General features: G+C 52.8%; 2 protein-coding genes across 4 annotated transcripts; one reads left to right on the forward strand and one right to left on the reverse strand.

Moving 5' to 3' along the window:
- Nucleotides 1-301: 301 nt before the first annotated feature.
- On the forward strand, nucleotides 302-5,781 carry SNRPD2 (small nuclear ribonucleoprotein D2 polypeptide). Of its 2 annotated transcripts, none has more exons than XM_022585340.3 (3): nucleotides 302-411; nucleotides 2,121-2,300; nucleotides 5,517-5,781. In XM_022585340.3, coding segments are annotated over exons 1-3 (357 nt in total). In that variant the 5' UTR covers nucleotides 302-409; the 3' UTR covers nucleotides 5,692-5,781. The 2 variants fall into 2 exon arrangements, with proteins under 2 accessions (XP_022441048.1, XP_089758811.1); XM_089902685.1 differs by lacking the exon at nucleotides 302-411 and adding an exon at nucleotides 1,634-1,738.
- On the reverse strand, nucleotides 5,716-18,568 carry GIPR (gastric inhibitory polypeptide receptor). Of its 2 annotated transcripts, XM_089902687.1 has the most exons (13): nucleotides 16,147-18,568; nucleotides 15,710-15,809; nucleotides 15,134-15,241; nucleotides 14,527-14,630; nucleotides 13,734-13,837; nucleotides 13,404-13,548; nucleotides 12,485-12,644; nucleotides 12,216-12,276; nucleotides 11,827-11,896; nucleotides 11,615-11,703; nucleotides 11,384-11,443; nucleotides 9,545-9,586; nucleotides 5,716-9,451 (listed from the first exon to the last, which is right to left on the reverse strand). In XM_089902687.1, the coding sequence occupies exons 1-13, from the start codon at nucleotides 16,216-16,218 to the stop codon at nucleotides 9,259-9,261; spliced, it is 1,308 nt and encodes a 435-aa protein (XP_089758813.1). In that variant the 5' UTR covers nucleotides 16,219-18,568; the 3' UTR covers nucleotides 5,716-9,258. The 2 variants fall into 2 exon arrangements, with proteins under 2 accessions (XP_089758813.1, XP_089758812.1); XM_089902686.1 differs by having other exon boundaries at nucleotides 5,716-9,586; nucleotides 11,384-11,522.
- Nucleotides 18,569-22,267: the final 3,699 nt, after the last annotated feature.

Consider the following 22,267-nt stretch of genomic DNA (forward strand, 5'->3'; position numbering starts at 1 on the left):
CGGAAGCGAGGAGCGGATTGGCTTCGCGGAGGCCGCTCCCCCAAAGGCAGGGTGGGCGGGCATGTGGAAATAGCTTGTCCTTTCCTTCCATCAACCTGTGCGGTTCTACAACAAAATGGTTTGAATCAGTCCCGCTTTCTTTTCCTCTCCACTATCGTGAATATCCGCCCCGTACTGTCCTGAATGGCCGGGAATCACCATGTGAAGCTTTTATCCCAAAGCCGCGAAGGGCTGGTGGAAATCGCTATGGCAACTGGCCACGCCCCCACCCGCTGGTTGGGTTTGCGCAGGCGCCCACGGAAGTTGGCCGCAGGAAGCGGAAGTCCCGCCTCTGTTGCGCTCTCTGTGGAAGGCTGAGGCAACGCGGAGACGGTAGTGACTTGAGAGTGCGGCCACCACCATCGCCAACATGTGAGGCCGGGTTAGGCTTAGGTGGCGGGAGTGGGGTTGAGGGTGTATATTTGGCCACTTACCGGTGGAAGGGGATGGGCAGAGCCGGGGGCGGAGGCAAACATTTTAGGGGTAAAGTGGCGTACTTTTCTACTGATGCGTTTGAGAACGGACGTGGGGCCTTTGACGGATTCTGACTTCGGGAGGAGGGAAAGCTTTATCTGATAACGGGCTGGGCTTTCCCAAATAATGAATCTTACTGAAATGAATTTTAAGGGGAAGCGCTTTTACGAATAAAGAACCTGGAAGAGGGGAGTACGGACTTGTAGGAAAAACGATCTTAGATAAGGGGTTTATACGGATAATTTGAGCTGGAGACGGTTGGCTTTCCAACTACATTCTCGATTTTTACGGATAACGAGTTACGGGAATGATTTTCCTTACGTATTCATTCAACAATTATTTATTGAGTGCTCCTATATCAGGCTGCTTTAGACACATAGGCTCTATCAGTAAATTACCCCACTCCCCCAAGGAAGAAAATCCCCTTCTGCATCTTATGGGATGGGAAGAGGCAGGCAGTAAACGTAATGGTAATAAACAGGTAAAGTATGTGGTGTGTTAGGTGACCGGGACTATGAATAAAGAAACAGTAGAGCAGGGTGAAACAATGTGGAACGCTACTTTTGAGAGACAGGACACATAAAGGAGGCAACACTTGAGCAAAAACCTGAAGAAAGTGAGAGAGTGTACTACAGAGATATCTGGGGAGGTATCCAGGCAGAGGGAAAAGCAAATGCAGGGACTCTAGAAGAAAGTTTGCCTAATATCTATTTTTTAATATAAATGTATCTATTTTTATTTATTTATTTTTGGCTGCGTTGGGTCTTCGTTGCTGCGCGCGGGCTTTTCTCTAGTTGTGGCGAGCGAGGGCTCTTCGTTGCGGTGCGCGGGCTTCTCATTGCGGTGGCTTCTCTTGTTGCGGAGCACGGGCTCTAGGCGTGCGGGATTCAGTAGTTGTGGCTCGCTGGCTCTAGAGCACGTGCTCAATAGTTGCGGCTCGCGGGCTCTAGAGCGCAGGCTCAGTAGTTGTGGCGCACGGGCTTAGTTTCACTGCATGTGGGATCTTCCCAGACCAGGGCTCGAACCCGTGTCCCCTGCATTGGCAGGCGATTCTTAACCACTGTGCCACCAGGGAAGCCCATGAGGGGGTTTTGAAGAGTGAGATGATATATGACTTGAGTCTTGGCACCATCCCCGAGACTGCTTTGTGGAGAGCAAACTGTTGGGGAGTGTGGATGGAGGCAGCGAGACCAGTAGGAGAGAGATGATGGAGGTTTAAGCCATGGTAAGAAATGGACAGATTCCGATATATTTTAGCGGCAGATGACAGGATTTGCTGACAGATTGAATATAGGATGTGGGAGAAGGAAAGAAGAGTCAAGTTGACATTAAGAGTTTTTGCTTAAACAACTAGAAGGATGGAGTTGCCATTGATGGAGATGAGGAAGGCTGTGGATAGTATAGTATAAGTTGGGGGTATTGGGGGATCTGGAGTTCAGCCTAGGACTTGAAGGGTGGAAATGTCTGTTAAGTATCCAAGTGGTGATGCCGAGAGAGGACCGAGCAGGAGGGTGGGTGTGTGAGGGAGACACCGAGCCAGAGGCCATGAGCACCCAGGCTCCGGCTCTGGGCCCTCTCACCTATGGGTTCCATACTTGCCCACTTAGGAGCCTCCTCAACAAGCCCAAGAGTGAGATGACCCCGGAGGAGCTGCAGAAGCGGGAGGAGGAGGAGTTTAACACAGGGCCACTCTCCGTGCTCACCCAGTCGGTCAAGAACAACACGCAAGTGCTCATCAACTGCCGCAACAACAAGAAGCTCCTGGGCCGTGTGAAGGCCTTTGACAGGTAAACGCCTGGGTCTGGGGAGGTGTTCTTTCCAGGCCTGGAGAAGCAGTCCCAGCTCCAGTCCGAAGCCCAGGGCAGAAGCATCTCAGGACCTCAAGATGTGGTGGTCTATCATTGTCCCTCCAGCTGTGAAGCACAGTGGTTATGGTCATGTACTTGGGAGCCAGTCTTCCTGGATTCATGTCCCAGCTCTGCCTCTTAACAGCCATGTGACCTTTGGCAAGTGACTTTATCTTGTCCGTACAGTGGCAGTAATCATGGTGGTTGCAAAGATTCAATCACTTAATATATGTGAAGCGTAGTAAGTCATTAGAAGTCGAGCATTTGGCACCCAGAGCTCTTAATCAGTTTTTTTGCAGTTATTGCATAATGAGAGCGTCCACCTGGGTCAGGTACTGTTTTAGGCTCCAGAGATACAGCAATGATGGAAACAAACATGGTTCCTATACTCAGGGAGCTTATGCTGTAGGCAGGGAAGCCGACAGCAAACATGTAAATAATGTCATAAAGACAAGTGATGATAAATTCTATGCAGAAAAGTAAAGACAGGTAAGAGTTTGAAGTACTGGGAAGGAGGTGCTGTCTTAGGTAGATAACATGGGAGGCCTCAAAGGAAGACGCAACGGTGGACAGGTATGAATAAAATGAAGGTGCAAGCTAGGGTCTGAGTGTTTCAGCCATAGGGAGCAGCAAATGATTTTTCCTCTCTGGGCCTCAGTTTCCTTATCTGTGAAATATGCATCATAATAATGCCCCTCAGAACAGTTGTGAGGCTTAAATGATATTATGTATGAAGAGCACTTGGCTCAGTACCTAACACATAATAAATGCTCAGTAAACATATGACCTGCAGCTTTTAGTTAGCATTTGGGAAGTGCTTTCCTCACAGTGGTGTGATGAAACTTACTCCTGGAATGCTTTTGCCACTAGCTTTTATGTGACCATGAACAAGTCTTTCACTCAGCCTTAGTTTCCCCTTGAATAAAATGAGAATGAGAACAACAGGAAGTGCCAGGTACAGGAGGCAGATAGGTCTGGATTCGAACACAGGCTCTGCCACTTCCAGACTCTGTGACCTTGGGTGAGTCACTTCATCCCACTATGCTCAGTTTCCTGCCCTAGAAGCTGGAGAGAACTAGTAAACCAGTCAGTGTTTACCTCCTGGGGGTGAGATGCAGGGAGGATTGATGGGTTAATGCTTAGAAAGTGCTTAAAGGGGCCTGGTGAGTGCCTATATGTTAAGTGCTCAAGGTGGTGGATAGATAGATATATATATATATATAAATTTTTTAAGTTGACTCTTTCCTTTTCCCCTAGCTTCCTCCTGTGCCCCCATATCATCCTCTCATCCCTCTCCCTACCCAGCCTACCACCCTAGTATGTATCCTGCCATGTTTGATTCACCCAGAGACTCCCTTGTGGTGGTAGTTAACAGCTTTATTGAGGCATAATTGATCTGTCATAATATTGTTTTTAAGGTAGAATCATTCGTGTGCTCTGTTGCATCTTGTTTTTTCACACAAATCAGTGGTCTGAGGACATCACTGCAAGTTAGCTAGGGTATTCTTAACCACTTTATTTACTTAATTATGTTACTTTCTTGAGTGAGCGATGGATGCAAAATTTGAAAAATACAAAAGGCACCCAATGAAGAGCAAGTCTTCCCTCTCCATGCACCAGTTGCCCTCCCCGGGGACCCATCATGGCTAATTTCTCCGGTCTCCTCCAGGAGGATTACTTGCACAGAACATCATACATGTAGATACAGGAGGGTGCTTTTCATTTATTTTTAAGTCACTACTAATGGCATGCCACGCCGTTTTAGACCTTGGTTTTTTCACTTAACAATATACCTTGGAAATGTTCCCATATTGGTATGCTACTTCCTTTTTTTAACTTATTTTCTCTGAATTGGTAATATATTCACATGATTTCCAAAACAGTAATAACAGTCCAATGAAAAGTTTCCATCTGGTTTGTCTCCAGTCTACCTAGGTCACGCCACTGCCACCAGTCTTTAGGTGTATTTCAGGGATTTAGTATTGCACAACCAGGTGGTGGAATGTATGTTTTTCCTACCCACTTTTTTCCTACAGAAGGTTGCTTTCCATGCATCCTGTTCCCTCCCTTGCCTTTTTCACTCAGCAGTATCTTCTGGAGGTTACTACATAGCAAGGCACAGAGCTTCCTCATGTGCTCCTCACGAGCTTCCTCGTCTTTCTTTTTTTTAAATAAATTTACTTATTATTTTTGGCTGCGTTGGGTCTTCGTTGCTACTCTGCGTTGCGCTGCGTGGGCTTCTCACTGCAGTGCCTTCTCTTGTTGCGGAGCGTGGGCTCTAGGCGCGGAGGCTTCAGTAGTTGTGGCGCCCAGGCTTAGTTGCTCCGCGACATGTGGGATCTTCCCGGACCATGGCCCGAACCCGTGTCCCCTGCATTGGCAGGTGAATGCTTAACCACTGCGCCACCAGGGAAGCCCCCTCATCTTTCTTATGCTTGGTAATATTTCCCTGTATCCTCCTATCCCTTTACCTTGCTTTAATTTTTCTTCATAGCACTTGCTACCACCTGACAGTGTATTACAGGCGTCTTTGTTTACTTATTTAGTGTTCTTCACCCCTCACTAGACTGCAGACCCCATGAGGGCAGGGTTATTATCTCTTTTATTCATTGTTGTATTCATTGCAAGCGTTTGTTGACTGAGCTAATCCATACTGTCGTCACACGTGCCCACCCAGCACCCTGAGGACAGGGACAGAAAGCAGGACTGGAGTGGAGGCGTCATGTACCGGCCTCAGGCCCCAGGGACCTCTGGTTCTCCAAAGAGAAATTGTACCTTTGCTTATGCCACCAGAAGTACTCGGAGTTAAAAAGCACAAGCAGCACCATTTCATTTGCCTTTATCCTGTGCCAGGCCCTGTTCTAAGTACTTAACAAGAATACTGTATTGATGCATTTAATCTTCACAACAGCCCTAGGAGGTAGGCACCATGAATGTCCCCATTATAGAGAGGAGGAAACTGAGGCACAGAGGAGTGAAGTCCTTTGCCCAAGCTTCAAGCTGAGGACTTGCAGAGGTGGCCTTGGAGCCCCAGCCATCCTGGTCCCGGGCCTGCACCTTCCCCCATGCCACGCTGATGGAGGAAGAGGCAGTGCTGCACAGAGGAGGGGGTCAGGAGGCTCCCTCTCATTCCTGATGCCTCCTTCTGCCCACCAGGCACTGCAACATGGTGCTGGAGAACGTGAAGGAGATGTGGACCGAAGTCCCCAAGAGTGGCAAGGGCAAGAAGAAGTCCAAGCCAGTCAACAAGGACCGCTACATCTCAAAAATGTTCCTGCGCGGGGACTCGGTCATTGTGGTCCTGCGGAACCCGCTCATCGCCGGCAAGTAGGGGCCTCCTCCCTGCCGTCAGAACTATCCCCCTCGTTTTGCAAAGACCTGCCCTTTGTGCTGGGAATAATAAAGTCATGTGTTTTTTCTAGTGGCCTCTGTCTGTTCACAGGGCCTAGAGAGTGGGGCAGACCCAGGAGGGGGACAGCCGGGCATGGGGCCAAGCACGGGGATTGGGACCTCTCTGAGCAGGTGAAGAGGCCTGGTCTCTGCCCCTTCCAGGCCTGACTTTCCCCTTCTGTGAAGTGAATTGGTTAGGCAGAGGGAGCTTTTGCTGCCTTTTGTGCTTTAATTTGTTCTAGCTTCTCGTCACTTTCTCTTTCTCTTCCTTCTCCCCACCTCTCAGTAAGTCAGTCTCACTCAAAATTTCTTTCAGTCTTTTTTTTTTTTTTTTTCCATTTGTTCAGTCAGACATTCCCCCAAGTGCCTGCTCTGTGCCCAGCCCTGTGTTGCAATGCCGGGGACACAGCCGTGCCCAGAAGAGCCCCCAAGCTGCCCTCACTGACAGGAGAAAGAGCTGCAGTTAAAGCAGTTAGTACTCAATACCAACAGCATTTGTAGCTGACACCTGACCTGTGCGGTTGCCAGGCCCTACACTCTGTGCTGTTCAGACTTCCTAACAACTCTGAGCGGGCACTGTGATTTATTACTTCCAATTCCGGAGGCGGGGACTGGGGCACAAGGAGGTGATGGCGCCTCCCCAGGGGTATCCAGCCAGGAAGTGGTGATGCCACCATTCAAACCCACCCTGCTCCTGAGCCTGTGGCCTAGCCCCTGAACTCTGCTGCCCTCAAATCACAGCTTAACTACCCTAGAGAGAAATTCTCTGACAAATGTAGGGAGATAGAGGTGGGAAAGGGGGACCTTACTTATTGTGGGTGGATTAAGAGAAATCCCTGTCTTGCTCTGACGCACACACATCATGCTCCGCGACCCCCCCCCACCCTCCAGCTCTCTCTGTGTTCTGTCTCTGCATCTTTATCTGTGTTCTCCAGATAAGGCCAAGTGCCAGGCTGGTGCAGTTCGCAAGTCTGAGGTCAGGGTCGAATGAGTTGTCTGACACACTGAGCTGTGGAAGGCGCAGCCATGATCCCGTTAGCGACAGAGCTGAGGACCCTGCAGCAGGAGAAGGCCTGACACATGCAAGGCAATGGCTGTGGGGTAATAAAGGCTTATGTTTACTGAGTGGTTCACATCTAATTTGAACAACCATCTGGGAGATAGATGCTAGAGGCACCCCATTTTACAGATGAGACAGCCGAGGCCCAGAGAAGGTAAGTGACTTGCCCAGGATCGCTCAGGAGACAATGGAGCCAAGTTCAAACCCAGGGAGCCAGGCCCTTATGACTGTTGGGGAGCAGGATGGAGCCATAACAGTGTGGGGAATGATGCTGCCGCAGGAAACTTACCCCCAGGATTTGGTTCTTGTGCAGGAGCTGGGACAGCACAAGCCCCGGGGTCACAGTTCGAATCCCTGCCCCACATCCCTCCTGTTCTCCCCGGGAAATAGGAATTCCTTTCCCTGCCTTGCAGGCTGGCAGCAAAGATTCTAGCCTAGGACACCCCTGCCTGGCATCAACCTGAATTTCCTCATCTCTTTACCCAACCCACTGCCCAAATGGTCTCTAATCCCCTCTTCCGTTACGGTGAGTGAAAGTGAAAACAGGTTGCAGGAAAAGCACTAGGCAAACTGGCCAAGTGTGCTCCATGCACCAGGCAGTATCCTAAGAGTTACTCATTGGAATCTCAGGCAACCCTAGGATGTTGGTACCATCATTATTCCCATTTTCCAGAAGTGAAACTTAGGCACAGAGAGGTTAGGAATTTTCCCCAAGTCACACAGCTAATCAGTAGCCAAAAACTAAGATTTGAACTAGGCTGGTTCCTGCAGCTTTATTATTCCTACACTACCTTTCTGGAGAAGCAGCTCTCAGAAAATGTTTGGCACACACACAATTTTTAATCATACACATTGTAAATAATTTAAATAACAGGAGATCACATGAACGTTCCCAGCTGGGAACGTTCTCTTAGGCATGGAGGATGGTGGCAGCATGGTGTCCATGATCTCTTGGCAACACGTGGCTGAAGTTGAGCAGTACTGCTCTCCAGAGGGTGCAAGGCCACCACCAGCATCTGGCCACACAGCCCGCCTCTGTCATTTCCCTTATGGCCTGGCCAAGAAGATTTTCCCACCCCCCACCCCCACAAAAAACAACTGTTTCTCATGCTTTATTTACAAGGGCCCAGCCCTAGGCCCCCACCTTCCCAGAACCCACAAGAGGGGCCCAGCAGGACCACATGCTTGAAAGGACTCTGAGTTCAGCGACCATGGGCCATATCTGTCCAGGGAGCTGGGGACCCCAAGGAAAAGAATGGACAACACCCAGGTACCAACTGAATCTAAGTGTGTGTCTATGTGGGGGAGGGATTTAGGAGTGAGGGTCTTGCATGTGTACAGGTGGTCCAGCCACAGTGAGACTGCTGGCTTTCCTCCTAATTCTCCTAGTTCCCAGGAGCCACCAAGAAGGGTATGCATGTGTGTCCACACTCTCCAGCTAGCAGTGGTCTTGGCCTCCCTGGATGTAGGTTTCAGCTCTGACACCTGCCCTGAATTGCCCATGTTGATATCTACACACAGAATCCTCCTCTCTGGACCCCAGTGCCACTCACATTTCTGTCTCTCACTCTGACCTCCAGACCCTTATTCCCAGCTTAACATGTCCAAAGAGCACTATTGGTTCTCCCCACCCTGAACCCCATCTCCCTCTTTCCTCTCTCCAGCCCCAAACGAGAAGTCTTCCCTGGCTTCTCTCCTTCCTCGGCAAATCCTCTCAGTTCTACCTTTAAAACAGCTCTAGAATCTAACTGTTTCACACCCTATGTGGCCACCACCCTGGTCTAGCCAACATCACCTCCCACCTGCATTAGCCTCCTCCCTGGGCTCCCAGCTGCCACCCTTGCCCCTAATAATCTGTTGCCCCAGAGGGCAGACAGATCTGTTTAAAAAACTTAGCCCACTCCATTAGGAGCCGCTCCAAAGAACCTTCAGTGCACCTGAAATAAAATTCCCACTCTTCTGCCCCCTCCCACTTCTCTCTCCATCTGTTGGCTCTGACTCACCCCACTCCAGACACGCAGGCCTCCTCTCTGTTCCTCAGACACCGCCAAGCTCCTTCCCGCCCTAGGGCCTTCGCAGATGTGCTTCCTTCTGCCTAGAATCTCGCCGCGAATTCTTTCCAAAGGTGTCTCCCTCACCTCTTTCAGGCATGGCTTAAATGTCACTTCCTCAGAGATGCCCCAGACCACACTAGGTCCCCTTCTAACTTTTCTTTATAAGCCGTTCCGCAGCGTATATGTAACTTGGTTTATCCTCACGGTCTGTTTCCCCACTCAGTTGTGATTTCTAGAATAGGGACCTTGTCTTCTGTTCCTTCCCCTCCGCCCCCGCCCCTGCGCCGCCCCATTTCCCCAGCGCTCTCCACACCAGGCCTGGTACACAGCAAGCGCTCAATAAATACGTGCTAACTGAATGGACCCAAGAATCCCGCAGCCTAGCAGTAACTTTCTAAGACATGGCTGGCCTCACCCGCAGGACCTGGGAGTGTCCTCGAGCACAGAGCGCGGCCGGCGGCGACCTGGCCGGGGCCGGAACCCGAGGGCAGGGTCCGGAAGGCGCGCTCGGGGGGTTGGCACGGCTCTTCGCCGAGTCTGTGGCGCAGGCGGCAGCGGTGCCAGCCCCGCCGGATCTCCGACTGCACCTGCAACGGGACAGCGCTCAGAGGCGGCGCGGGGCGCGCCATTCCCTGCGCGGCCGGCAGAGGGCGTGGGCGGCGGGCCGGGGCTCTCCCTACCTCCTTGTTGATGAAGCAGTAGAGGACGCTGACCAGAAAACCCTGCCAGAGGAGGTGCGGTGTTAAATTGGGGGCAGGGGCAGGGTTATAAACACCCCTTAATGAGCTCTGACCCCTTCCAGGCCCCAAACCACCTCGCCTGCCGCCACCCTGGTCCTACACTATTGCAGTCACCTTCTCCCCGGCTCCCGAATCCCCCCTTGCCCTCGCCAGTTTGCTGAGCAATCAGGGCTGGAGGTTAAGAACAAGTGACCCCGGAGGTAGCCTGCTTGGATGTGATCACCGCTTCCCCACTTTCTTCCCCACTTGGGTAAGCTGCTTAACCCGTCTGTGACTCAGTTTCTTTATCTGGAAAATGGAGTAATAATACAGTGGTGGTCGTGAGAATTGAGGTATTATTAATATGCAAGAAGCCGTAGTGCGTGGCACATAGTTAAACCTTTTTCTGAATTTTATCATAACTTACTACATGATTTTATTTATTTAGCCACACTGTGCGGCTTGTGGGATCTTAGTTCCCCAACCAGGGATCGAACCCAGGCCCTCATCAGTGAAGGCACGGAGTCCTAACTACTGGACCGCCATGGAATTCCCTATTTATAAACTTTAATAAAGAATTAGTTTTATATTTATATAAATTTATACATATTTTAAATATAAATTTAAATAAATATAAAGTATATTTATAATTAAGAAAGTAATTGATATATTAATGCAAGACAATTATTTTGTGTGTAATTATTAAGATATTTCTTATCACTTTCCACGATCCTTTTAATATCTAACTCTGATCACGTCCCTCTGCTCTCTTGGCTCCCACCTCACTCAGAGGAAAAGCCAAAGTCCTCGTTTGGCTCAAGGATCTGCCCAGGTATCTCACCTCTGTCCTTCCCCCCCGCCCCCCACTTGCTCTCACTGGCTCCCCATGCTGAGGCATGCTGACCTTCTTCCATCATGACAGGTACTCTCTCCCACCTCAGGGATCTTGCACTTCGCATTTCTCTTTCTGGAACATTTTTCCCAAATATCTTCCTGGCTTGTTCCCTCATCTTTGGGTCTCTGCTCCAGTGTCTTTTCAGCGAGGCCTTCCCTGACCCCCTGTCTATAACCCCATCCTTCTTTGTTGGCTCCTCATCTCTGTTTTCTTGCTTTCTTCCCCCCTCCTTTAGGCATGTCTCACCATCTGACATTCTGTATATTTTACTTATATAGTATCTTTAGCATCTGTCTCTCTCACTAGAGGGCAGGCACCATTTGGTTCTTGGCTGTATCCCCACAGTAAGCCTGGAAGAGTGTTTGGTACATAGTAAGTGTTCAATAAAGTTTTGCTGAATGTAATGAATGAACAGCCTTATGAAATGAGACAAGTATTGTCCCCACTTTAGAGATGAGAAAACTGAGGCCCAACAAGGTAAAAAGCAGGGTGGAGGCTAGGGTAGGGCAAGCACGGGCAGGGTGGGCCTTCAACTTCAGGGAGCACTTCCTTAAAATTTGCGCTTTAGGTACTTCAGATGCCTCACCCTTGCCCTGGCCCTGAGGTGAAGGCCACAGAGCTGGGAGTGACAACCCAAATTTGGCCCCAGCCCTGGCTGGCCTCAAAGCCCTCTATCTTAACCGGGAGGCAGTACTGCTGGGGCTGCCTGGTCTCCTGTCTCCTCTCTGCTGCTTCCCCAGCCCGGGGATGGCGCTAGCTCAGTATTTTGTGTAGAATGAATGAACAAAATCCTATCTTCACACCCCATTCTGTGGCTGCGCCAGAGGATTATTGTATCCCTCGTGCCCCTCTGAGTAGGAGGGCCCCAAGTCAAAGGGTGTAGCTCCTGCACCCTGCTTAAGCACCTGGAAAGAACTGAGGAAGATCTCAAAGCTGAGCTTGGCCAAGCGCAGGGCACCCCGGGCCTGTTCCTCAGTCACGGGAGCAAACACCACCTCGTGGACGCCCAGCAGGGGCACCAGCGTCAGCGTGGAGCGAGCCAGCCTGGGGGTAGAGGGTGGCAGTGGTCCCACGGCCCCGGGTCCCCCATCTTGCACCCAGCCACCTTCCCCTCCGTCCCCACCGCCCTCCTTCACCTCAGTCGGTAGTCTGGGCAGCGCATCTGTTGCGTCCTCAGCTTTGACGCGAGGATGCCAAGGATGCGGATAAAGATGAGAAAATTAATCTGCGGGGGGAGAGAGAGAGAGACTGAGCCAGTTCCCCGCTCTCAGGCCTACCCCCCACCGCCCAGGCTTCCCAGGACAGGAAATCCCTGAGACCAGCCTGAAAGAGGTGGGGCCGGCCGTACCAAGATGGTTAGCAGGATAGGGGTCCTTATAATCCACCAAATGCCCTTGATATCGTTCCGCTCCCAGCACCTGGAGGAGGAGGAGTAGAGCTAAGGGACAGAAAACCTTAGGCTCGCCGAATTAAGCACTTAAACTCCCCAGGCCCCGCCCACCTTCCTTAACGCCACACCCACATTTCCTTAAAGCCCCGCCCGCTACTATTTAGGCCCAGCCCTCATCCCTCCCCTTCCCGTAGTCCTGGAACCCAACTTTCTAAGCGACCTGTTCCTTCAGAACCCACCCGGGTCCCTAGGTGCAATTAGAACCTCCCCACGTTTCCATCGTACCCCTCCCGCGTCCCTCAAAGCTCCGCCCACCTCCCAAGCCCCGCCCCAGACCCACGACTTACTGCGTGTTCTCGTACAGGTACCTGACGATCACCCAAGGAATGACGAAAAGTGCGGGGGCCCCTGTGCAGACCCAACCCCCGCCCCCCACCCCGCCGCAGCTGTCAGAGCGCGCACGGGCCCCGCCAGGCCCAAGACCCGAGGAATTCCCCCGCCGGGAAGGGGAGGCAGAAGCCTAGAGAGGAGAGGAGACCCCCTGAGGTAGACCAGCAGGGTAGCTGGGGAGAGGGGAGGCGCGCTGGGCTGGGCAGGGGACAGGGTCGGGGCTCACCCCAGCCGAAGAGCATGTAGCAGCGGAAGTGGCCCTCCTCGGAGCCTCCCACAAGCACCAGGAGGCTGTGCAGGTAGATGCCCTCCACCAGCAGCCACGTGTAGTTGGCACCCACGCAGTACTGGGTCAAGATCTGGGCCGTGCGACAGGCAGCTAGGGCCTAGGGGGTGGCCAGACAAGAGAAGGGGGCAGTCAGGGCCCCCTCCACCCCCATCTCTTGTCGTCTCTTGACATCAAATATTCTCCTCTCATTCTATATCACCAAAGGATGATGTCGTTTTGGTTTCTTTCGCCCTATTCTCTTTCCCTATATGAACTCTCCCACTCTAACCTCTTTAACAATTGGTATCTTACATCTTGCTATCAGAGTTCCCCCCAGATCCCCCCAAATATGGCCTCTCCCAACCCCATCTCCTTCTAAGAATTCCACTCAACTACTCCACCTCTCAAAAGTTTTCTCTCATGTCCCGCCAGCATATGGACTCTCCCACCCCTTGGCTTTTTAACAATTGGTATGGCCCAACTTAATAGGTTTCCTCCCCGCTGTCCCTAGACTTTAGTCTCTCCCACCTTGTCTCTCAGGAACAAATTGGTATCTACCAAATCCCCCCACTAGTTAGTTTCTCCCGTCCTGCCACCGTCTCACCTCTAGCAGGGGATTCTCTCATTGGTGCGAAAGTCCAACGATGGGTGAGATACTGAGAGAACGGGAATGGAAAATTCCAATAGAGGAGGTGATGGGGTGGGAGAGTTCAATGATGGGGGAGGCCGAGTTGGGAGGGTCCCTCTCCAATTGTGTTGGAAGGGTCAAGAGAGATTAACTGTCGATAGGGTAGGAGGTAGTAAATGGAATGGGAACCCTCTGGCCTCACCAGAGGAGAGAGAATCCCAATTTGAGAAAGAGAGAGACGGTGCTCACCCGGTTCCACAGGATAGGAGCCTGACCCCCAGGGTAGGGGCCAGGTGGAGGAAGCAGACGGTCTCGGGTGAGGATGGCTGCTGCCCGCAGCATGAAAGACATGAACAGGTTGATGTGGATGTAGTTGCGAGTGCAGCGCAGCCGCCTGGGGGATTTGGAAGGCAGTCTGAGGACCTGGCCTTGGCCACACAGAGTCCCTTAAACTACCCCCCAGCCCTTCCCACAGAACCACCATTAAATGCTTGTTGCCGGTGGAGCCTGACTACCCCATCTTACTGGGAAAACTGAAGCCCAGTCTCTGCTGCCTCCACTTAGGGCTGGGGGTCCCACCTGAAGAAACTCAAGATGAGCAAGGCGAGCAGCAGTGTGGCAAGGGACAGGGAGTAGCCCACGGTGTACATAACCTGCAGCCGCTCCAAGCTGAGCCTTTGGTCCTGGGGGTGGGGCAAGAAGACACAGAAATAGAGCTCAGTTCTTCTCCTAGGGCCATAAAGGTGCTGGAGAGATATCTGCTCTTTGTTCCTACCCCACACCCCAGTGTTCCTTTGGGGATCCACCTACCATTGTCTGAATGGGGCACTCCGCCCCTCAACTCCAAGTCTGGGCATGTGACCAGCCAATCAAAGCATTCTATCTAACACTACACCACACACACACACACACACACACACACACAACGATTAGTCGAGGGCAATTATATGACCCAAATCAGGCCAATGACAGTCAGTCCTGGGACATAAAGTTAGAGCTATTGAGAAAAAAACTCAGTCTTCCTACATTGTTGCTTGGTAGGTGGAATGTGAGCCTGGTGCCAGTGAGAGCCACCTTTTCCACTCCACAGAAAAGAGGACACCATCATACAGAAAAACAGAGGAACAATATGGTGAGATTCCCAACCACATCATTTTAGCACCCAGATCCAGCTGTGCCTGAAGCTGTAGCCTTATAGTTTTCAATCACAGAAGCCAATATATTTCTTTTTCTTTCTCCTTCAAACAAGGAGCTGAATTTCTATCACTTGGAACCCAGAGTCCTGAACAGTACCAGGGGTTTGAGGCTCTGTCTGAGGCTGCTTTCTGCCTATGTCTGGACATCCTACCCTGAATCCCTCACCTCTTCTTACCTGAAAAACCCCATTCTTCTCTGGGTTCTCACACTGAGAATGGTCTCTCCAAGGTCCCCATTGGCCATCACTGCCACAATGGCGGAGGACAAAGCCTGCAGCCACTGTGGGGAAACAAGGGAGGGGATCAGAGGCACAGAGATGGAGGCAGAAAGACAAATTGTGAGACGAAGGCAGAGAGAGATCCAGTGATAGGATGATGATAAACCCTTGTGTAGCATTTTACACGTATCAATTAATTTAATATTCATAACAAGGCTGTGAACTTGGTACTATCATAAACATCATTTTACAAACGAGGAAAGTGAGACGTAAAGAAATTAAATAAACTACCCTAGGTCACACAGCTAGTTAGGCAAGGAAGACCAAGATGTGCAGAAACAGACTCATGAAAAGGAGAGAAAATAAGAACCTGGTGGTCCTCAGAGAGATACAGAGACAGAGAAGGGGCATTATGCGGTGACCCAGCCAGGGGTGGACAGACAGAAGGAGACACCCAGCCGGACAAAGAGGAGCAGGATTGCTGCGGGGCAGTGGTGTCTGGGGCCAGGGTTAAAAGAGAGCTGTTTGTGTCAGGGGAGGGCCCGGTGTCCACGAGGCAGCTCACCATGGCGGTTCCAGGGCAGGTACCAGGGGCAGGACGCACGGGCAGTGGCATTGGGTGCAGTGTGGTCCCAGCAGACGTACATATCAAAGGACCCGTTACAGGCGAGGCCTGGGGTGGGCGTGGGGGCCAGATGTCGGGTGGACCTGTACCTCTCGCCCAATGCTTCTCCGCCTTCCACACACAAGCCCTGCCCCAGCCTCGCCCACCTGGAGTGGTCGGGTCCCTGCTCCGTCACAGCTCCTCCCACCAGACCTCAGGCCCCGCCCACCTTCCGAACCCTGCTCTGGGCTCCTTCCACCAAGCAAGTTCCCGCCGCAGATGCTTCCCACTCTGCAAGGCCCTTCCTAGGCTCCACCCCAAACTCCCTCTTCGCGGTCCACTTTAGGTCCCACCCACCTAGTATAGGCCTCGCCCAAGACCCCTCCCTTTTCAAGGTTCATCTCAGGCCACTCCCACGCCGCCCACATTTAACACAGACTTCTCTCAGGCCCCGCGGATCAGTCCTAGGCCGGCCTCAAGCCCACCCCTCTCAGCCCCAGCCCTTCTCTTGCTCCCAGATCTCCACCCCAGTAACACCTGCTGGGGGCGCCGCAGCCTCTAGTGTCGCCTGGCACTCCCTGCGGTACCGTTCCCAACGCTGGTACAGCTCTCCCGCCGTCTGCCCCTCAGAGCCTGCCTACAAAAAGAGAGAAGGGTGGACCCCCCAATCCCGCCCCGCGCTGACCCCTGCTCCCAGGCAGCGTGGTTCCTGAGGGCCAGAAACACCCTAGAGGGACTTGGAGGGGCTGTCCTGTTTTGCTCAGGAGTCTTGGGTGGCTTAGAAACCTCTTCTAAGTCTTGAGGGGTGCCTAGAAACCACCAGGGGAGTTGCTGTGGGGAGCTGAAAACCTTCAGGAAATTTACGGGAAGGAGGCGGCGAGGTCTTAAAACAATCTTCCCAGTGCGATAAGCCTTAAAAGCCGGCCCCAGACATCCCTCCAAGCCTTGAGCTCCTTGGCTCCTCGGGTTCTCACCTCCGCCCTCCGGAGCAGCGGCTCCCACAGCGAAAGCAGCAGTAGCAGCCACCAGGGTGGACAGCTCGGCATCGTGTGAGAGGCAGGGCATGGGGGGCGAAGGGTCCGGTCACGCAAGGGCAGCTGGCTCTGGGGGTCCGAGGGCAGAATCAGGAGCCGCCGCCCCCCTTCCCCAGCCCCAGCGCCACCACGCAGAGGGGTTCAGGTACCCGGAGGCAGCGCCCCCCTCCCCCAAGAGTGGTGATTTGGGGCAGGGGGCGGGAGTGGTGAGGAGTGGGCGGAGACCGAGATCCAACACCTGACTCCCGGGCCCGCTCCCGGCTGTTTCTGGGGCAGCGGCGGTAGAAGGGGGGTGTTTGCTGAGAGTGCGGTTGCCTTAGAGCCGCGCTGGGCAAAAGCGCCAGTGTTACCCGGAGTATAGACCTAGAGACTCCGGGGAACCTGGGGACCACCTTGGAGAGGAGGGCACGGAGCTTTAAATGACTGTTTGAAGTTCCCACTCTCCCAAAGGGTTTTCAAATCGCGGATAGGAACCCGACCGTATCAAACTTTCCCTACTGTGGATAAAACCCAGAGTCAGCGGGACAATCCTCTCCTAGGGACCAGAGAGGCATCAGACCCTCTTAGGTCTGCAGGGGTCCAGATGCCTGGAAATCGGTCTAACCCCCAACACCCCACAGCTGGCACCATGTAGGGAAAGGGGAAAGCAAGGAGGATCTCGGTTGGAGCCCCAGAAAGACACAGAGTCACAGAGACATGAGACAAATATAGAGACTGAGAGACACAGAGACAGACAGGATGAGACACACAGCAAGAGACCAGAAACCAAAAGGCAGAGGAAGACAGAGACAAAAATGTGGGCTAGGAGACAAAGAGGAGATAGAGACGTGGAGAGAGGTACAGAGACTGGGAGAAAGAGGCAGAGATACAGAGCTATCTAGAGGCTAAACAGAGATTGTGAGACGTGGAGACAGAGATGCTGAGAGACAGACAGAAGGAGGATATAGACTGTGGGCACAGAGGGGCAGAGGGACAAAAGCACAGGCTAAGAAATGCAGAAAGAGGGGCCCAGAGACTTGAGGGGGACGTGTGGCAGGGGGAACGGACTGGGATGGGGGGAGCCCTCACCTGTCCCCAGCCCTCCTCTCGATCACTTGCTTCTGACGCTGCTGCCTCCACTGCCTCGCCTGGGCTCTGGAAGAGGTGACAGCCTGGGGTGATGGGAGGGGGCGGGGCCAGGGCGGGCCAAGGAACAGGAAGGGGGAGCTTGGGGCAGAGACCCAGCACAGGGGGCCAGTTGCGTGTGAGTGTCACAGCCACTCACAGCCAAGGGTCACGTGGGAGAACAGTCACTGTCATCATCCTGAGGACCCCCCTCCCAGGGTGCACAGCCTCTCACATTGTCCCACCCGTCCCACTCAGCCACTGCACACGGAGTCTCAGTCACACACAGTGTCACGCACAATCCCATACACCCAGCCGCAGGGAGGCATGACACAGAATCTCACACACTGTTCCTCACAGAACATGTTCTTCATGTTCATTCACAGTCCTACAATCCAGCGTCACACCCAGAGACCCAAACAGGCTAACAGTCATTCGCAGTGACACAGCCACATACCTGGGGCATGGACTCCTCTGCTCACACGGAAACACAATCACAGCTTCCCACAGTCCCAATGATACAGTGTCCATCACACACACATTCACACCATCACTAGGTCACATCACAAACACTGTCTGTCTCCCCCCCCGGCCTGTGTGCCCCATGAGGACAGGGCCAGGGCATCTCAGTCACCACTGGGTCCCCAGCATCACTCAGCACAGGTTGGGGCATAGAGCAGAGGCTCAAAGAATGATGGTCGACGAAATAAAAGCAGACAGTTATACGGTTCCTCACGCAGTCATACAATCCTTTAATGACGCGATCTGAAGGTAACACACAATGTTACACAACTCCACCCATTAACACGCTCACACATCGAGTCACACACTTCACATAATCACCTACAGAGTCCACAGTCATATTCCAACAACACACATTCCCCCAGTGTCACTAAGGCACACTCTCATGAGCTCCTGGTGTCACATTGTCACACTGTCATCCTCAGTCACATCCAGTGCTAAGGTCATACAAACATACAACTCTCCATCACAGCCTCACCCGCACTCACAAGTCACATACAGTCACACACAGTCACACAGTTTTCCACAGGATCACACATCATCCCATGATCACACACGAACCCATAGCCTCACGTGATCTGGTCACAGTCACCACTGAATCACACGCCCCCTCACAATCTCCACTTTCAGTCTTTTCCTTTGCTCTGAAATGCGGAGAATATTTGGCTTAGAAACTGCGTCCCGACTCTCAGCACTCGCTTCCCCCTTTAATACAAATCACCAATTCCTGCACGTTAATCATACTAGTAACATTCATGAGCACACACTCCCTGGGGAGCTGTGAGGTAAATGGGACAGAGGTGAGTCTGCCCATTTTGCAGAGGAGAAACTGAGGCCCAGAGGCCCCGGGAGGGGCAGGGAGTAATGGTGGCGTGAGATCCAGCACCAGAGGCTAAAAGGAGACCAGTCTGGGGGCGGGGGGTTGACATGGGTGGGTCCTGGCTTCCTGACCTCCAGCTGGCCTCCCTGCTCTCTGCCCCACATTCCTGGCGCCCTCTGGGTCCTGGGAAAGGCTCAGTTGAAGTGGAGAGGGGAGGGGTCTGAGATTGCCCGGCACCTCGGGAAGAGGCTGGAGTTGGGAGGGAGTCTCTTCTTGGCCTCAGGAGGGCCTGGGGGTCACTTGCTAGGGATGGGAAGGTGGGGGGAGGCTGGAAAGTGGGAGGAGAGAGGCTGGGGGCAGGAGGGGGAAGCAGGGGAGAGGAACTGAGGTGGTGAGAGAGACAGGAAAAGAAACCAAGGACCAAGAAAAACCAGAGACAGGCAGAGAAAGGCAGAGACAGGAAGAGGCAGAGACGACAGAGACCAAGAGAGACAGATAGTGAGAAAGAAATAGAAAAGGACAGAAAAGTAGAGAGAAATACAGAGAGAGAGAGAGAGAGAGAGAGAGAGAGAGAGAGAGAAAACAAAACAAAACAGGGGAGAGAAAACAGGGACCAAGAGAGGGAGAAAGACAGAGAGAGAATAGATACAAATTGGAAGATGGAGATGGGGAGGGGTGGAGGGAGAGAGAGCCTGAAAGACGGGGACCCTGAGGAGAGATAACCAAGGCAGGAGCCGGGAGATGAGCAGCCTACTGGGGCTCAGAGCCCCTCGCCCCTCCCTCATCAAGTCACTCTGGGAAAACACAGGGCAGAACAGAGCACTGGGTGGGGGGTGGGCGGGAAGGACAGGAGGGGTGATGCCTGGGTCCCCGACTGGACCCCTGCCCATCTCAGCCCTCCTGAGGGCTTTTACAGTCTCCCAGGGTCTGAGGAGGAGGCACCAGGGCCACAGGGGTGGCCACAGGGGCCCTCCCCCATCCCCACGCTCAGCGCTTCTGGAAGCTGCAGGCAGAGAAGCAGCCCTGCCCTGTCCCCCTGTTCTTCTCTCTCTATCATCCATCTCTCTCCACGCCATCTCCTCTCTCCTCGGCCTGAATGTCTCCTTTCTCCTTTCCTCTAAGCCCGCACTCTGTCTGTCTTCCGCTCTTGTCGGCTAGACTGTCTTTTCTCTTCCCTCCAGGTTCCCTTTCACCCCCTCCTCATCTCTCTTGCTCACTCCATTCTCCAGGTCAGTCTCTTCTTGCCTGTCTTGAAGCTTTCTCCTTTCTCTTCCCTCTTTTCCTATCTCCTCTCAGGGTGTCTGTCTGTTTTTCTCTCTCCATGTCCCCTGGTCCCAGGTCTCCAGGCTGTTGTTCCCTCCACCCCAGGCCTGACCAGGCAGTGCTCCCCCCACCTCAGGATGAAGCTGGGGGACGTGTGCCTCCCCCCATGCGGCTGCCTGGCCAAGAAGAGCCTGTGGGGAGCAGGCAGGGGCCTGGAGTGCCGGCAGATGGTGCAGGAGAAATGAGGCAGAGAGAGATGGGGAGAGGGGGGCCCCATAGGGACTGAGGCCAGAAATGGGAGGCCAAGATGGCCCCCTGGGGACTGCAGAGAGACAAGGCCTGAAAGACAGAAACCCAGAGACACACACACACACACACACACACACACACACACACATAGGATCCAGAGAAAGACAGGAACCCAGAGACAGAGATCCAGAGATGGGGGCCTAGAGAGACCAACACAAAAAACATGGGACTCCAGAGAGAGACAGAGACAAAGAAGGACATGAGACCCAGAAAGACAGAGACAAGACCCGAAGAGAGACCGAGACATAGAGACATAATACCAAGAGAGACACAGAGATGTGGAGAAACCTAGGGATGGGAACCTAAAGAGAGAGAGAGAGAGAGAGAGAGTAAAAGGACAGAGAAAGAGACTCAGAGAGAGGAGACCTGAGAGACAGAGACCCAGAGACAGGTATCAGAGCGATAATCAGAGACAGAGATGAAGAAACGGTCCAGAGAGACAGAGAGACTTGGAACACAGATAAATGAGGATGGGGATAAACTCTCAAAGACACCATCAGATAGAGATGAGACAGAGATGAGGCCTGGCTCCCCTCACCCTCTTCCAGGAGGGGGGGTGCTTCCCCTGACCCTGCCTCTCCCCCCTCACTGCCCCCCACCCTCCTGCAGCACATCCCCAGTCTCCATAGCAACCTTCCCAGATCCTGAGGGCAAATATTGTCCCGGGCAGAAGCAGCAGGGCTGTGTTGACATAATCTCTTGCTGGTGGACTGAGGGCTCCAGGGAACCAAGAGGCCAGGATGGGAGGGCAGGAGAGCAGAGGGGCTCTCCGCTGGGGCCCCAAAGACAGCTCCCACCTGCCACCACCTCCAGATCAAGGAGCAATGCTCCCTGCCCCTGGGAGGAGCCTCTGAGACATTCAAACCTGGAGCCCTGGCTGCCCCCTGGTGGTGGTGGGCCATCCCTCAAGCCCATTTCCTAGCGTCATGGAGAGCAGGCTGGCATTTTCCTCCTGGTTTGTACTTATTTTGTTTTATATTACATTATTTAATTTTATTTTTAATTTTTAATTTTATTTTTTAATTTTATTTTTTGGCCACACCACGCGACTTGTGGGATCTTAGCTCTCCGACCAGGGATCGAACCCGTGCCCTCGGCAGTGAAAGCATGGAGTCCTAACCACTGGACCGCCAGAGAAGTCCCCTTTCCTGGTTTTTAGAATCTGGCTCTTCCTCCCTCTCCTCCCAGCCCCTACTCTGATCCAGGACCCTTCTCTCCCTGTTCTGCTGCCCCAGTCGTGTCCCTCTCCTTTCCATCCATCCCCCAACCTCCCCAGAGCAGCCAGGCAGTGAGAGTGGTCCTGCTAAAGCACAAACCTGTCCCTGTCCCTCTCCTGCTCGGAACCTGCCATGGCTCCCTCAGGCTCCTCTCACAGCCTTCCAGGCCTTTGCTGAGCTCTCCAGCCTTCTCTCCATCACTTCCCGACTCTTCAAACCCTTTCCAGCCCCCCCAACCTCGGTTCCAGCAGTTTTTTCCACCTCACATACCTCCATACAATTTTGGTCAAGTCTTCCAAGCCCACCTCAAAATTAGCTCAGTCACTCAACAAATAATGATTTCTTCTCCTGAACCATGAGCTCTGCGAGGGCAGGGCTGGGGCTGTCTCAGTCACTACTGGGTCCCCAGCATCACCCAACACGGGTTCGGCACAGAGCTGGATTCAATTTACTTTATTGGGTACTTGTTATGTATCAGGCCCTGGGCTTGGTGATGCTGGGGGCCTGGATGGCCAAGATAGCCCTTGCCCTGCCCTCATGGAGCTCCCAGCCCAGGTATAGACTTAGGGAGACAGACTAACAGAAGGAGAGGTAGAAAGAGAAACACAAAGAAAGAAAGAGTCAGAAAGACAGAGGAAAGGACTTCCCTGGCAGTCCAGTGGTTAAGACTCCATACTTCCACTGCAGGGGCTATGGGTTCGATCCCTGTTCGGGGAACTAAGATCCTGCATGCCACGCGGCATGGTCAAAAAAAAAAAAAAAAAGAGGCTGAGAAAAAATCAGTCCAAAATCAGGCTAATTAATAATAATGATTGTACCATATATT

This window comes from Delphinapterus leucas, chromosome 20, assembly GCF_059928025.1.
Source record: "Delphinapterus leucas isolate spDelLeu-1000000601 "Yukka" chromosome 20, BTC_Dleu_Yukka2, whole genome shotgun sequence".
NCBI lineage: Eukaryota > Metazoa > Chordata > Mammalia > Artiodactyla > Monodontidae > Delphinapterus > Delphinapterus leucas.